The following is a 16,815-nucleotide window of genomic DNA, read 5'->3' as shown; positions in this document are numbered from 1 at the left end:
AATAAACCTAAAACGGTAGATTGGAACCAAGTATAAATATGATTACTCTGTTAAAGAGCAACTCATCATAGTGGGTTTTTAATAAAAAAATCTATTTGACCCAGCAGTATCCCCTCTAGGTCTGTCTCCCAAAGAGATGATATAAAAAGGGAAAGAACCCACATGTACAGAAGTATTTACAGCAGCTCTTTTTGTGGTGGCCAAGAAGTAGAAACTGAGGGGATGCCCATCAGTTGGGGAATGGCTAAACAAGTTATGGTATATGAATGAAATGGAATACTATTGTCCTATAAGAAATGATGAACAGGCAGACTTCAGAAAATCCTGGATAGACTTATAGGAACTGATTCTGAGTGAAGTGAGTAGAACCAGGAGAACATTATACACAGTAACAACTATGTTGTTCCGTGACTGATTTTGATAGACTTAGCTCTTCTCAGCAATGCAAGGACCTACAACAATTCCAAAGGGCTCATGATGGAAAATGTCATTCACATCCAGAGAAAGAACTGTGGAGTTGGCTATGCAGAATGAAGCAGACTATTTTCTTTTTTGTTTTGTTTTGTTTTCTTTCTCATGGTTTCTCCCATTTGTAATAATTCTTCTATGCAACATGACTAATAGGAAAATGTGTTTATTAGGAATGTATGTGTAGAGCCTATATCAGATTGTATGCCATCTTGGGGAGGGAAGGGGAGAAAATTAAAAACTTACGGAAGTGAATGTTGAAAACTAAAAATAAATAAACTAGTATTTAAAAATATAAATCAACTCTGAATGCTCCTTAATAAAAATAAATAAATAAACACCACCCTCCCCTCCCCCCACCATTCCCACTGTGTATTTGTCATTTATTTACCTACAGGCATGCAATTTCTTCAAGTATAAGGTGAACTTCTTGGGGGAACTGTTTTGTCCTTGTATTCCCAGTGTCCATAATCACACCTGGTGAGTCATAGGAGATTAATAGGATACTTGTTGAATTTGATAGAGTGGGAAAGACAGAAAAGAAAGGACACAACTGATCTTTTTCAAAGACTGATCAGTTTCCAAAGGATTCCAATCCATGGATACTTGGAACTTTTGCTTAGGGTTGCCTTCTTTTGCTGGGGGAGATGTTTTATGATATGGCCCCGTGTGAATTCTTGGACTATGTGTTATATTCTAGAGATACTTCTGTGTGAAAAGGATGCACGGAGGGCATATATCTAGCAGCATTTTAATTTTTTTATTTAGAAATTTTTTTTTACTAATTAATTTTATTTATTTTCAGTGTTCTACAGTCACTACCATATAACTTAGATTATTATTTTTCCCTCCCCCCCCCGAGATGGCATACAATTTTATATAAGTTCTACACAAACATTCTTATTAAATACATTTTCACTATAGTCATGCTGTGTAGAAGAATTAAATTGAATGGGAGAAATCATATAACAAACTGAAACGTAATACACACACACAAAAATGATCTGCTACATTCTGCGATTGAATTCTATAGTTCTTTCTCTGGATGTGGAAGGCATTTGGCCTTAGGAGACCATTAGGAATTTTTTTAAAGTCCTTGCATTGCTACGAAGTTCCAGGTCTACCAGAAAAACTCTCATACACTCTGGTCGTTGCTGTGCACAAAGTTCTCCTGGTTCTGCTCCTTTCACTCAGCATCAGATCATATAAGTCTTTCCATGCCTCTCTGAAGTCTTCCCGTTCATCATTTCTTATAGCACAATAGTATTCCATTACATTTATATATCACAATTTATTCAGCCATTCCCCAGTTGATGGGCATCCCCTTGATTTCCAGTTTTTGGCCACCACAAAGAGTGCTGCTATAAATATTTTTCCCATTTTTATGATCTCTTGGGGACACAGTCCTAGAAGCAATATTGCTGGGTCAAAGGGTATGCACAATTTTGTAGCCCTTTGGGCATAGTTCCAGATTGCTCTCCAGAATGGTTGGATCAGCTCGCAGCTCCACCAACAATGTATTAGTGTTCCAACTCTCCCACATCTTCTCCAACATTTATCACCTTCCTGTTTTGTCATGTTAGCCAATATGATAGGTGTGATGTGGTACCTCAGAGTTGTTTTGATTTGCATCTCTCTAATAATGATTTAGAGCATTTTTTTCATATGACTATAGATATCTTTGATTTCTTCCTCTGAAAATTGCCTGTTCATATCCTTTGACCTTTTATCAATTGGGGAATGACTTGTATTTTTGTACATTTGACTCAGTTCTCTATACATTCTAGAAATGAGGCCTTTATCACTGACATTAGCTGTAAAAATTCTTTCCCAGTTTTCTACCTCCCTCCGAATTTTGGTTGCATTGGGTTTGATTGCGCAAAAACTTTTCAACTCAGTGTAATCAGAATTATCCATCTTACCCTTCACAATGCTTTTTATCTCTTCTTTAGTCAAGAATTCTTCCCTTTCTAGCAGCATTTTAATGCAGTAATGTTGCTGTGTGGTGCTAAGTAGTATCTTCTCCATGTGAGGGCAGTTCACTCAGCTAGATTGTTAAAGGACACCTGGGTAATGATTCCCCTTCAGGTCCTTCCCATACAGATGTAGCATCCTGGCCTTGTGAAAGGTACTTTCTCATACATTTATGGAATCTCCGCATCAAAAGGAATCAAGTCCAACCCTTTTTGGAGGTAGGAATCCTCTTTAACATCTTAATCTTTCTGGAAACATGAATTACTCTCTCCCTGACAATTTGCACCTGCCAGCTGGGATGACATTATTAGCCTCATTCCTCTTTCATATAATAATAGCCCTTCAGATATCTGGTCATCTCTATGGCATGCCTCTGAGTCTTCTCCTCTCCACACTAACATATTCCTGGCGGCTCCTTTTAGGTGAATCCTCACAAAGCATGGATGACAATTGGAGAAAATTACTACATAGCCAGAGTTTGTTCATTCCTTTTTATTCTATGAGACCTGACTTAGAAATGGATTCTCTCTTTGCAGGTATGCCTTTGTGTTGCCAGAACAAGATTTTTATCAGTTAACCATTATGTGAAGAGTAAGGAGTAAGTTCATTAAAGATATAAATCATGTATAATATTAGCTATAGGGTTTACAAAATCTTTTACACACATTTTATCTCATTTAAGTCCCTCACAACTGTGAGACAGGTCTACTTTTCGTCCTTATATTTTACAGGTGAGGAAACCTTGTGATACTCATGGATGGACTTCCTCACCCGTAAAATCCTAGGTCTAGCCTCCCAGTTTCCCTTCTAGTGAAATACTCTTGGCAGAAGAAATGGGGCATCTCCTCTGTCCTCCATACCAGGGCAGGCAAACACAATGCCCTTGCAACAACAGAGTAGGGCATTCCTAGAAACAGGCTGGGATCACTGAGTGGCAAAGTATTCCCTCCCTGGACACGATGGCTGTCATATCTGACTAGTCCTGAGACTTCCTGGTTGGTTATTGATGACAAAATGATGACTGTCTTATTGCTTGACCAATCAACCAGGTCTTGGCAACCTCAGCTTTTGGGAGTGTATGAGGTAGCTATTTACGTTATTGGAAGTGTCAGTGTCAACACTATTACCAATTATCCTCCTAGGAGAGGAAGTTGAATTCACACCTTCTGGGGTTCACCTGCTGTCCACAGCCGATAATGGGATGGAAAATCAGTAGGACCTGCCTGTGCAGTAGTAAATTCCACTTATTGTAAGGGCATTAGGGAGAAAGTAAGCATTTATTAAGTGCTTGCTATGTATCAGACCCTGGCAAATATCTCATTTGATCCTCACAACAACCTTGAGAGGTAGGTTATTATTACCCCACTTAACAGTTGAGGAAATTGAGGCAAACAGAGCTTAAGTGACTTGCCTGAGGCCACCCAGCTGATTTGAACTTTCTGACTCCCAGCACTGTGCTTCCTGGCTTAAGTTTCAAACTTGGTAAGGTGGTAGATTTCTCCCTAGCTTTTTATATCCATCTACCCAATTACTTAACCCTTAAAAAATTTTTTTTCCCAATAAACAAGCATTTTTTCACCTTTCCCTACCACTTTCCCACCCCCACTACTACTCAAAAACATCCCAAAGCCTTATAACAAACATGCCCCAAATAAATTTGCTATGTCTGAAAACATATCTCATTCTGTATATTGGCTCCATCATGTATTTGTCAGCTCTCAACTCTTTTTTTTGACAAAATCCTTCAAGCCTTGCCTTAGTCATAGAATTCCAGAGTTGGTAGGGACCTCAGAAGCCATCTACAGCCAGGTCCCAGTTAGTTACATAGTAAATCCACAGCTACACTGCTTTTGAACTTCCCTGAAAGTCTCCAGATATTCCCTTCCTAGGAAACATCACTGGGAAATCCCATGTTGCAAGACTGAATCTGCCTGGTACATTTCATCTGCCCCTCTAATTGGATCTTATGACTGGAAGGCAGGTCGGTTGGGGTTCCAAGGCCTCTGTTTAAAGAGGGGCCATAGCATATTTTTTTTTTCTCTCCCTTTCACCTAGCTTCTCTCTTCCCTTTTTCAGATTCTTTTTCTGTGTTGTCTTCTCCCAGTAAGCATCAGCAGACTGTACTCATCTTGAGGGTTGGGGAAATGCCTCACACATATTAGGCATTTTAAAAATATTTTTTGACTGACTGATCACATTACTCTAATGTGCAGTGAACATTCCCTTAGACTGAAAACAATGACTATTTTGCATAATTATAACTTAAAATAGTGTAAATTGAAATACACCAATCACTTCAATGGACACTATTTGCACCAGTTCTGTGGAGGTATTCCAACTCATACATGAACGTACTTTTCAACATATCTATCAAAGTGCCCACTCATGTATTGGGCTTCAAGACTTCCAGAGGGAAGCAACCCACACTAGGAGCATTCTACTTTTGGATAGTTCTAATTTTTTTTTTCAGATATCAAATCTAAATTTGCCTCTTTGCTACTTCCATCCATGCTCCCTAATGGTTCCCCCTTGGACCAAGCTGAATAATTTTCATTTATTTTCCACAACAAATAAAGAGTATTTTTTTTTTTGTAAGAATGCTAAAAAGGGTACTGTCAAACACTGGGAATCATGAGCTTCCTTCAGCCAGGCAAAAACTTTTCAAGGTCAGATCTATAGTTATAGCTCTTTCTTGAGGTTAGCCTGGGAACAAAAGAAGCCAGGTGGGATCTCCCTCTAAAAAACTGACAATTATTAGCACCCCTGTAGGAAAGTGAGACATCGCTTATAAGAAGAGCTAGATGTGCAAGTCAGCTATAGAAATTCTCACTAAGCCTTTATGAGGACAAATTTTTGGAATGAATTTTGTCCCCAGAAGATAATGTTATATTGTCATAGTCTAATAAGCTTAATTTCAATTTATTAAATATATGACCCTATAAGAGGTAATTAAGTCTAACTCCAATCCCCTAATTTTGCACATTATCAAGTGAGAATGCTGTTACTTGGTAGGCCTCACAGTGAGTAAAACCCAAGGTCCAATTCTAAAATAGGATGCATTGTCTCTCAAAGTGACTTTGAAGGATCCTTAAGTATTTCAAAAATGGCTTTTGCTCATCAATTTGAACTAGTTGTACAAGTGATTACACTAAAACTTTCCAATAAGAATTCAATTCTTCCACTTAAACAGGATGCACACACTGAGCACTAGGAACTAGAAGATTCAAATGCCTTGCAGTGTTCAATGCACTGTCACACTGATCAAAGCCACTTTTTTTCACTTGTAAAAATTAACACACAGCATTGTTGTGGAGGGGAGTGTTTTCATTTATTTTTGTATTCCTTGCTCCAGATTTACACATGAAAACTTTTGCTACCAAATAGTAGAACAGGGTACTAAAGTAATCCGTTAGGATGTAGGAGTTGAGCTATTTGGAAATTTAGTATTGGGACGCCTCCAGCAAAAGCTGTCAGTGCTTTCCTCTAAATCCAGAAGTTCCCAGACTTATTTGTCCTACTGCCCCCCTTTCAAAAAAACTACTCAGCAACTTCCCCTTCAACTTTTTGAAGTTTGCATCATTAAAAAAAATAAAAATTTAAAAGAATTGTAAACTTATGGATTTTGTCCTGAATTGAAATTCTAATGACACAATATGGTGTCATGTAACTGTGTAGTACTGTAAATAAGTCATTACACACATGTTCCTGCCGATGCGTGCTGGACTTCCTGACAACGTGGGACAATGCTGCCTAACAGGCTCGCCTGCCAACGCTTGCTAGATCCTGTCAGCAAATTTGACCACTGACCAGTTGTAACTTGCATTTTGTGTTTATCTGGAAAATGTCATCACTACAACTTTTAACTGTTGCACAATAGATGAGATATGCATGAATGGTTTTTCAAAGCTCCCCCAGGGGGCGGTTATGGCCCTCTTTAGGAACCTATGCTTCCAACCCCACTATAAATCCCTTTGGATTTTTTGCATAAAGCCCTGCACCAAACTTATGCCCACTAATTAGTGACTTTATACGTTTTTCTACTTCTTCCTTCAAATTCATTTTTATCTCAGTGACCTCATTCCTGAAATTTGAAGGTACTTTACTAAACAGATTCACACCATAAAGGCTCCTTAGGGAGACATCCAACAGCTGGCCTAGGACTGTCCAGAGGCCCAATGAGTCAACTGCCAGAGTTGTCACATGCTATTTATTCCAGCTGTTGCCCTTTTGTACCTACTTAGAATGGTGATGACATCCACCATTTAACAATTTCATCCAACTGCTTGCTCAATCTATGAACCAGCCCTTACGCTGAACAAGCAGTTTACTGGGCACTAAAACCAGTTTGGGAAGCAATGAAGGATCTTATCTAAAAGTATCCTACAGGAATAGACATAATTATGGCTCATTCGAGGAAATGTTTAAGTATTATATTTTATTTTTATTTCCTTGTAACGTTTGTGAAAGCTATTAAAAAAAGGGAATATAACACCAAGGATTGCACTGAGAGGCAAAGGGCACAAGTGAAACGAAATGAACAAAGTTCACATGTTCTAGCTAAAAAAGCTATCGTTGAAATTAAATGGTGGGAGCAATGTCCAAGGAACATTGCAGGGGTTTGATCCCTTTACGAATCTTGCGATTGATGAACGTGCAGAGATGGCACCAGGTGGACAACAGAACAATATTGGAATGGTGGTAATCAGAGGAAATGGTATCATTATGTTAGAAGCTTTGGAATGAGTATGACAAATGATGCACGAGTGATGCCCTGGAGCTTATCCTTTACATTCCCAAGAGCTTCTTTTCTTTTGATACATAAAGTTAGTCACTTTATATTATTTAATTTTTTGTAAGATGAAGGAGAAAAGGAATATATACAAAGTCACATTTCTGAAAACCAGTTTTATTTAAATAAGAGCTTAAATACATTACATAACATTTAAACTAAAAAAAAAAAAAAAAAAGAAAAAAAAGAAACCAAAACCAAACCAGTCTGTTACTTCACATGGCATTGGGCAGTTGTTGCTAGTAAATTGCAAGCTCCGCAGTTACTACATTGACTGTTTTGATACATGAATTCAAAATTTGTTCCCTTGTCAAAAGTTTAATTCAGGTAAAGATGGCCTCACAGTATGGTGTTTTCTCCACTTGTGCATCCCCCAGAGGTAGTGCACTATTACTACTAAAAAAAAAAGTCTGGTCAGACAACATTGGACCTTGGTGTGGTGTAAGAAAGAAAATGTCCTGCCCCAAAATGCAATTCCTCCCTGGTCAGGTGGTGCAAGTCATCAGGGGAAGCCCTGTTCTACTGCCAAAGGCTAACTCTTTAGCTTGGTGGTATAACTGGACTGGGTGGTGGTGGCGGCCTTAACTTACTCTTCTGAGCATCACCAAGGGCAGCTCAGACAGCAGTAATGTTCTCTTAAATAGACAGGGAGCACCAAGGAGCCTCTGGACAGACATGGTCTCAGATGCTACTAGGGCTTTGGACTTGACTGAAACATTAATATTATTTGTGTTTCAGGCTGGACACTGCCAGGCTTTACCTCTGTTTAAATGAGGGACTGCAAGACTAGACAGCATGGCTCTTTTCAGTTTATTACATGAATGAGTTACACTAGTCCAAGTTAAACAGCGGACCCCAAATGGTTACATTATACAAGCTGTGAGGTTTTTAAACTTGTGACAAGGGACAGAAGGGAATTTTTCTACTCATTGCAAGGAAATCCTCACTTAAGCTTCAGTGAGCCACAAGCACTTAAAACCCATGAACCTTCAGCTGGTCGTCCTTAGCCAGTCCAATCTGGAAAAAATAAACAAAACAAATTTTAAGGCAAAAACACCCTCATTTTAGGATCTCTCATATACATTAAATATTTGTCACCACATAGAACCCACAAAACACATGGAACATCACTAATTTTAACAGACGGGCAACAATGAATGAAGGAATGATTTAATTTCCACTTAAGTTTTTAAATCAGCACAGCCTGTTTCCCCAATTCAAATGGATTTGTTCCTGCCCCTTTACTTAGGTCCATTAACAATAGCAGGCTCTACGGGACAGAAGAAAACTGAGATTAAAAACTTGTCATTACTGGACAACTTTGAGGTTTGAAGCACAGAATGATAAAATCAAATCTTGACTCTGCTACTTCACATACCTATGAAACCCTGATAAAACCATTAGCTCTACCGGCCATTTACAAAACACAAAGGTTGCATAGATGAGGACTGCTTTCAAATTCAAAGTTCTCAATGACAATGCTTTTATGAAGATGCTGAATTCAAACCTGACAGGTCTACCTCTCTCTCTCTCTACATATTTACAACCAAGCCCAAAGTACTTTTTACCTCGACGAGGAACTGGCATATGTTCTTGCGCTGGTCACCCTGTAGCTGAATTACTTCTCCATATTCTGGATGCTCAATTACAGTACCATTGCAGGCAAATTTCTGCAAAAGGAAATTCAAATTAGTTCAATTAGGTATATTAATTGAAGGAAAGAAGATGATGGCACTGGTTTTTTTGGCATATCCTACCTACAAATCTCGTTTAGGCTTGGCAGCTACAACGTTTAACAATCTGATTGCATGTAATCAATAAATCTGAAACACTGCCACCTACCTTCTTGAATGCCTTCACTAGTTTCTTTTTATCGTAATCATCAGCGATCCCCTGGACAGTAGTGAGGGTCTTCCTGCCGTTTCTCTGTTGAATTCTTATATGGATATAATCCTCAGTCCCAGCAGGAAGCAGGTCATCACCCTTACTTGCATCAGCAAAGGGGTCTGGGAGAAAAGATAAAGTTCTTAGTCGAGGGCCTTTTAGCTCTGCATTTTTTTAAAGCCTGGCACAAAAGGGTATAGTCTTTCTGTAGTTCCTCACAAAAGTAGGGGTTCAAAAGGAGCCCAATCCAGGCCAAAGTCCCGCCCCACCCCCCCCCATCCTTTAGGACTATCTCGAGCAAGAGGAACCTGAGCATAAAAGTGGCTCCGCCCCACTGACGCAATGGGGAAGCTTACAGGCTTGCGCCCCGTCCTTCAAAGCTGGCTCCGCCTCCTCCCAGGACACGCCCTCCACGGCAACGGCCGGTGACGTGGGGGGACGTGACGCACGGCGGCGGGTGTGGCCAAGACAGGCGAGAAGCCACTAGTAAATGCGCCACCTTCGATTCCTGGGAGGGGTACGCCCAAGGCTTGGCTTCGTACCCACCGCTTGGAACCGCGTTAAAAAGAAACTGGACCTCACGCCTCAGAACTGGCCGGAAACATGGTTTTCATGATCATCTTTCTTCCACCCATCCATCCCCACCTCCAAGTGGTGGGAGGCTTGGGCCTTCAATAGGCCCGGATCCCCTTCCTTCCCTTTTCCTCCCGCCCCGGGCCGCGGCCCCGCCCAGTGCTTACCGAAAGAGTGGAGGTTCTGGATAGCGGACATACGATACGATTCCTTTTCCTCGGTGGAAACGGCCTGCGGAAGGCGGTGGCGGGAGAAGGCGGGCGGGGGGGACGGAGCGTCGGGAAGCGAGGGGGCTCGAGGGGGAGGCTGCTGAGTCCTCGGCGGCGGCTCAGTGACTGGGGCGGGGGGGCGGCGCCGGCACGCACTTATATAGCCGCCCCTGTGACGCCAGCACGCTGCCCTCACGTCCTAGCCCCACCCACGGAGCCCTGCCCCGAGCTCTCGGGGCTGTGCCACTTCCGATTGGTTAAGGAGAAGGGAAGGTGGGAAGGCGGCTGCGCAGTCACAGGCCACTGCGGGGGAGGGCGTTCTCTTGGCTTAAGGAGGCTTCCTGCTCCCAACCCCCAAAGCGTTTGCGCCGTGTGGTGAGACCGGGAAGGGTGGAGATGTCCGTGACGCATGCGCACTAGATAATCTTGCCCGCCCTTTTTCTCCTTTCCAGTCACCACCCCCTTGGTCAGAGATGTGCGGCCCAGACATTACCAGTCAAATGTCGAGCCTAGCAGCCTAACCTTGCATTACCCAGGCTGAGTCCATTCTCCCAAAGAGTGTCCCTTTTCCCCACAATTAAAGGAAAGAGAGGTCTCTGATCTCACATCTCTCACACACTTTATTCCCTAAAAAGGCCCTTTAAATCCTGAGAAGATTCCCCCAAGTCACAGGAGAGGTTGTGTTCAGTTCTGAGTGCGAGTTTAGGGTATTTATCGATAGGGTGTTACTGATAAGCTGGAGAGTGTGTCCAGAAGAGCAGCCAGGCTAGTGAGGGTCCTTTGGGGACTGGCTGGAGGCCCTGGGCAGTTTAATTTGATTCCTTCTCCAGGCTGAAGCCCGACAAAGAGAAGAGCTGTAAGTGGTGATGATTCCCGCGGCCCATTGCTTGGGGAGCTCTCTGAGCAGGCCTGGGGGCAGACCTGGGCCGAAGGGACCGTCCTCCAAAGGAAGTGTTCCCAGACTGAGCCCAGAGTGGACCACAGTTCGTTCCCTTTGACTAGAGGCCTTCAAGCAGAGTCTGGGCGGCCCTCTGGGGGGTCACCTGGGGATTCCTCTGGACACGGCTTGGGGAGATAGGGCTTCTTCACCTCTTGGCAGTCTGGGGAAGCCCATGGTCCCCTTCTCAGAGTGATGTTTGTGAGTGCAGCAAGTAAAATGAGTAAAATGACCAAGGAAGCCAGTTCTATTGAAATAGTTATCAAAATATTATATAAAAAAACCAGTTCACGGACCCTTGGGTAAAGAATGCCAGGATTATTAAAATGAAGTTTCTTCCAACTCTTAGATGGGGTGTGGGGACTTGGGTGGGTTAGGTCTTGGGCTCATCCATACTGGGTGTGAATTCCAGTTTTGCCACTTGGAAATTATGTGACTATGGGCTTCAGTTTCCTCCTAAATATGCAAGAAGAGGGATTAGAAAGAGGGGTGGGGAACCTGCAGCCCAGAGGACACATGTGGCCCTCTAGGTCCTCAAGGTCCCACCCCTGGACTAAATAATCTTTGAGATTTTGAGGAGCTCTCAGTATATCAATCCTATAAACTTCCTGTTACATGCCTCTGTAGCATGTGCTGTAAGAATATATCTTGTTTATTCATTCAAGAAACATTAAGTATTTACTATGTGCTAAATGCTAGGAATATAAACAAAACAAAACAAAAAACCAAACAAGAAACCATCTGTAATGCTGTTTCTTAATAATGATGCCATTGAGAGCACCCTTACAACTTCATTTTTGATACTTTCAGGGGTAAAGAGCTCTCTCTTCTTATCGGTTTTTTTAAGTTTTAAGTTTTAGGGGTTGAAACTCTTATTAAAGAGTACATATAGCCTCCATGTAAACTCCAACCTAACAATAGTTTCTTCCTGGGGTTTAAGCTTTTGTTGGAGACTCATCTCCAGCTTCACTGGATTGTCATCAGCATGGATAGCAAACCCAGAGATTCACACCAGTTAATCAAGTCAACAAATATTTAACATCTTTACAGATTGTTAGGACGGATCAAAGACTAAGTTTAGAGATGAACATATAACAATCTCCCACGTGACAGGACCTGGGCGTTCAAACATGAAGCATTTATTTCCACACAGATTAAAAAAAAAACCAACACGTGATTGGCTGCATTTTTTTTTTTCTGTTTTTGGTTAGAGAGGTGAGGAAGATGTTTAAACTTCTGAGTGAAGTGAATACCAAGGGAGGAACCAGATTGTTAGGAGAAACAGCAGTCATCAAGGTGATACTTAGTGATAAGGAGTTGAGAGGAGGAGCCAATAAGAATTGACAAGCCAGGGTTTAGAAAGAAGGGAGTGTATGGATAGTGATAACCTCTATGTAGTCACGCTCTGCTCCAACTCTTCAATCAGTGAAGATAATGGAACCATTTTCTTTACACACGAAAGTCCTAATCCGCATTGGTATGGGGAGTTTCCTCACCTTTGCTTCCATTGACATCAGTCATCCTTATCCATCTTTATTAGATGCTAATAAGGATTTGAGAACTAATGAGACCAAAGAGCCAGCTCCAAAGGAATTGCATTTTTCTAGTATTTGTCGGTGTTTCTAGTTGACCAGGCTTCTCCCAAATGTCAACATTGATTCAACAAACTATACATAATGCTAAGATGCTGAGGCAAGGAATATAAAAACAAACAAAAATTGTCCCTGGAAAGCACATCCATGTATTTACTATTATATATATGTGTATGTATGTATGTGTATGTGTGTACATATACATATATACACACACACATAATATAAAGTAATTTGGTGGAGTAGAGGATGCTGGAGCTGGAAGGTGGGGTTAAGGTTCAGGTCCCTGTAGGAAGTGGCACTTGAGCTAATTCTTAAAAATAATTTGTTGTTATTCAGTCATGTCTGACTCTTTGTGACCCCATTTGGGATTTTCTTGGCAAAGAAACTGGAGTGATTTGCCATTTCCTTCTTCAAGTCATCTTACAGATGAGGAAACTGAGGCAAACAGGGTTAAGTGACTTTTCTAGGGTCACATAGCTAATAAGTGTTTGAGGCCAGATTTGAACTCAGGAAGATGGGTTTTCCTGACTTAATATGAGGTACTCTATCTACTGCACCACCGATCTGCCTCTTTAAAAATAATAATAGCTTACATTTATATAAGGCTTACTATATATCAGACTTTGTGCTAAGTCCTTTACAATGTCTCATTTGATCCTCACAACAACCTTGGTGGGGGCAGGTAGGTGCCATTATTATTCTCATTTTACAGATGAGAAAACTTAGGTAAAATAGAGTTTACATGACACCCAGAGTCACACAGTTAGTGTTCGAGGTTGGATTTGAATTCAGTCTTTCTTGACTCCAGGTTCCTTGTTTTATCCACTGTACCACCTCGTTGCCTTGAAGGACTGTGCTTAGACACCTAATAGGAGGTGGAATGTTAAATTTTACTACTATTACTAATTTAATAATAACAGTTAATATTTATATAGGGCTTATACCGTGCTGAGTGGTTTACAACTATTATTTCATTTGATCCCTAAAACAACCCTGGGAGATAGGTGCTATTATTATCTCCATGTTACAGATGAGGAAGCTGAGGCAAACAGGTTAAGTGATGTGCCCAGGGTCATACAGCTAGTAAGTGTCTGAGGTCAGATTTTAACTCAGATCTTCCTGATGCCATTTATAGCGCTCTGTCCACTGTACCACCTAGGTGCCAGGAGTATTAGGACCCTAGAACTGGAAAGGACCTCAGTGGCCCTTCATTTTTTATAAAGGAAGAACTTGGGAGGTTAAACAATTTATTTGCTTAAGCTCACAAAGATGTGACCAGCTTCGGTGGTAACTGTATTTGAAGTCTTCTCTTTGGACTCCAATAGAAGGCTCAGTGCACAAAGTGCCAGGACTGGAATCAGGAAGACCTGAGTTCAAATCCAGTCTTTAACAGGTCTCAGACATTTATTAGCTGTGTGACCCCGGACAAGTCATTTAACTGTTTGCCTCAGTTTCCTCATCCATAAAAGAAGTGAGAGAAGGAAATGGCAAAGCACTCCAGCATCTTTGCCAAGAAAATCCCAAATGGGCTCACAAGGAGTTGGACGCTATTGAAAATGACTATCCAAAAGCAAACAACAAAAAACTTCTGAATCCAGAGTCAGTGCTATTACATATACCTACCTGCTAGCAGCTGGTAGGCTGCTATGAGTAGCATATGGTGCAATGCTTTTGGGGAGGTCAATCACAGGGCAGGTCATCTTCATTCAGGAAGGAAGTCACAGACACCTAACACCTAACTAAGCTGCTACTCCTTATTATCCTATTGTTTCATAGGTATGGAGACTGTATGGGTTAGGATTTTCAGAAAATTAAACCTATTTTAAAGAGGATTTTCCAAAAAGAACACACACATATATGTATACATATATAATATGTGTTTGTGTATTTATATGTACACATAGATATATATTTTGTTAGATAAAGTCCTGAGTTTTGGTTGAAGTAACACTACCTCCTCATCTAGAGCAAATTTGTCTGTGTGTCCTTTCTTCTCCTACTCTGGATCTCTTTTGGGTCAAGGACTATGCACTTGATTTGACATCAGCGAGATCTCTCTTATCCAATGGCAAATCAATATCTTCCCTGGCAGCTGCTGAGTGGGGTGTGATCCTCACAATCCTCCCAACACTCCCCTACACCAGGCTGGACCCTCACTCTTAGGAACTTGTGACTGACTAGTTGAGTTGCTTGAGAAACAACTTGTGATCCTCACAGACAGGAAGCCCCTGAAGGGAGAGCTCAGATAACTCACATTCTTCAACTTCCCCTCTGCTGACCTCCTCCTGACAGGTGCTGAGATTGAGCTCATAGGCAGTAAATAATTATTGCTGCAAACACAAACATGCATGGTTGAGGGAGGGACTGAAAGCTGGTTGGAGCAGCTCAGAGGTCAAGCAGGAGTCATTCAGTCAATAAAGAGGAAGAGATCTGTTCTTCGTACACATAGGAGAGAACAGAAGAATTAAGTTAGGGTGGAGGAGAGGGAGCTCTCTCTTCCCCCAAGGGTCTTTACAATTTCTTTTGAAGAGGCAAGTCATTTATACATAATAATTAAACAACATGTTATCCTTTGTATAGACATTTCTCCCTCCTCTTTTATTGATGTCTTTTGATTTTACAAGATAGTCAATTTCTCAATATAACTATCTTGTCTTTATAAAGTAACTACCTAGTAAATTGCTAGTTGGAGGTTGTACTTTTTGGGTAAATACTGTTGGGAGGAAGGGGTGGAGTGGGGAAATATTTCCAGAGCAAAGATAGTGATAATTTAACACTGAGTAACTCTCTCCCAGAAATGTGGTTTCAGGCTGGGGGCTTGGAGCGAAGACATTCAAAGCTTCTCCTACCTTTCCAGTCTTCTCCCACCTTACCCTCCAACACACATTTTTTGATACAGTGACACTGGCCTCCTGATTGTTCTAAGAACAAAACTCCATCTCTTGGCTCTGGGCATTGATTTTTTTTTTTTTAATACAGACCTCCCTGGCTTCCTTTAAGCCCCAACTTAAAGAGTTAGCAATATGATCACAGCTCTGAAACCATTTTCAGAAATTAAAATGCCTAACAACCCAGAGATTCCATCACTAGCCATGACAAACAAGAGGGGATTAAAAACAGAATGAAAGGTCCTATATATGCTAAAATATTCTTTGCAGCACTATTTATAGTGGATGAAGTCCTGGAAACAAAACAAATGCCCACTGACTAGGGATTGTTGTTAAATCATTTCAGTCACTTCAGTCAGGTCTTTGTGACCCCGTTTGAGGTTTTCTTGGCAAAGATAGTGGACTGGGTTTGCCATTTCTTTCACTAGCTCATTTGACAGATGAGAAAACTGAGGCAAACAGGGTTAAGTGACTTGCCCAGGGTCATATAACTAGTAAGTGTCTGAGGTTGGATTTGGACTCAGGTCTTCCTGACTTCAGGCCTGCCACTCCATCCTCTGTGCCATGCAGCTGACCTTTATTATGGTATAGGAAAAGCTTAAAGCAACAAGGCTTACTTTACACAGGAAGAACTTAAACACTGACATACCCTTTAGCTTTTGTTACATTACCAAAATCATACAAAACCCTTAGTCCAGTGGCATTCAAAGTCCTCAACAATATGGTACCCTTTTCGAGACTTATTTATCTTGTTACTCTAATTCCCTCACCCTCTATTCTAGTCAGACTGGCTTCCTGCTCCTTGTACCTTTTGCACAGACTGTAAGCCCATGTCTAAAATGCATTACCTCCTTATTTGTGAAGCCATTTGGAATCTTTTACTTCCTTCAAAATGCAGCTCAGGTGATATCCCATAGTTCTCAGGGGTCATCTCTGACACTAGGCCTTTTCTTACTGCTTCTCCCTTCAGTAATTAGTACTTTCACTCTTGAAATTGCTTGGCATTTACTTATTTGTGTACATGTTGTGTTTTTGAGAAGTCTTTCCCAGTTCCCTGTGCCCCACTTCTCCTTACTATTAGTGCTTCCCCACCCTACCCCCATTACCTTCTATATATGGTGTATAATTTTTTTTGTACATTTTCCCACCCATTAGAATGTGAGCTCCTTGAGGTCAGAGAGTGATGTTAGAACCATATGAACTGCTGATTTTAAAATTTTCAGAAAATATTTACAAACTTACACATCAGGGCTTGCTTTATTTTGTTGATCATCTAAGAATGGAGAAAATAGTAATAATGCCAGGTAAATGTAAAAGTGTGTCCATTTCTTCCCCAAAGAACCAGTTATTAAATATTTACCAGCACATCCCTGGGCAGGGGACTACACATTTGCCTTTCTTTGTATCTCTAACATAAGGGTACAGTGGTGAGCACTTTAGTAAATATTTGCTGACTGACTGATGATTACATCCCCTGAGTAGAATGGAAACTTCGTGA

General features: G+C 41.1%; 1 protein-coding gene and 1 pseudogene across 1 annotated transcript; one reads left to right on the top strand and one right to left on the bottom strand.

Moving 5' to 3' along the window:
* Positions 1 to 6,889: 6,889 nt before the first annotated feature.
* Positions 6,890 to 7,283, top strand: LOC140528539 (small nuclear ribonucleoprotein G pseudogene; annotated as a pseudogene).
* Positions 7,284 to 8,027: 744 nt separating this feature from the next.
* Positions 8,028 to 10,155, bottom strand: EIF1 (eukaryotic translation initiation factor 1). The gene is made up of 4 exons (XM_072646439.1): positions 9,856 to 10,155; positions 9,074 to 9,237; positions 8,800 to 8,901; positions 8,028 to 8,248 (listed from the first exon to the last, which is right to left on the bottom strand). The coding sequence occupies exons 1-4, from the start codon at positions 9,884 to 9,886 to the stop codon at positions 8,204 to 8,206; spliced, it is 342 nt and encodes a 113-aa protein (XP_072502540.1). The 5' UTR covers positions 9,887 to 10,155; the 3' UTR covers positions 8,028 to 8,203.
* Between the last annotated feature and the right edge of the window lie 6,660 nt (positions 10,156 to 16,815).

Source organism: Notamacropus eugenii, chromosome 2 (genome assembly GCF_028372415.1).
Source record: "Notamacropus eugenii isolate mMacEug1 chromosome 2, mMacEug1.pri_v2, whole genome shotgun sequence".
NCBI lineage: Eukaryota > Metazoa > Chordata > Mammalia > Diprotodontia > Macropodidae > Notamacropus > Notamacropus eugenii.
Note: the sequence above shows the minus strand (reverse complement) of the source record. Positions and strands in the feature narration are given on the sequence as shown.

Excerpts from the sequence above, each read along its gene's own strand:
- EIF1 (XM_072646439.1), bottom strand. The coding sequence starts at position 9,886 with ATGTCCGCTATCCAGAACCTCCACTCTTTCG. Across the intron at positions 8,902-9,073 it reads TAGTGAAGGCATTCAAGAAG|AAATTTGCCTGCAATGGTAC; the intron begins GTAGGTGGCAGT and ends TTCCTTTTGCAG. Across the intron at positions 8,249-8,799 it reads TATGCCAGTTCCTCGTCGAG|ATTGGACTGGCTAAGGACGA; the intron begins GTAAAAAGTACT and ends TATTTTTTCCAG.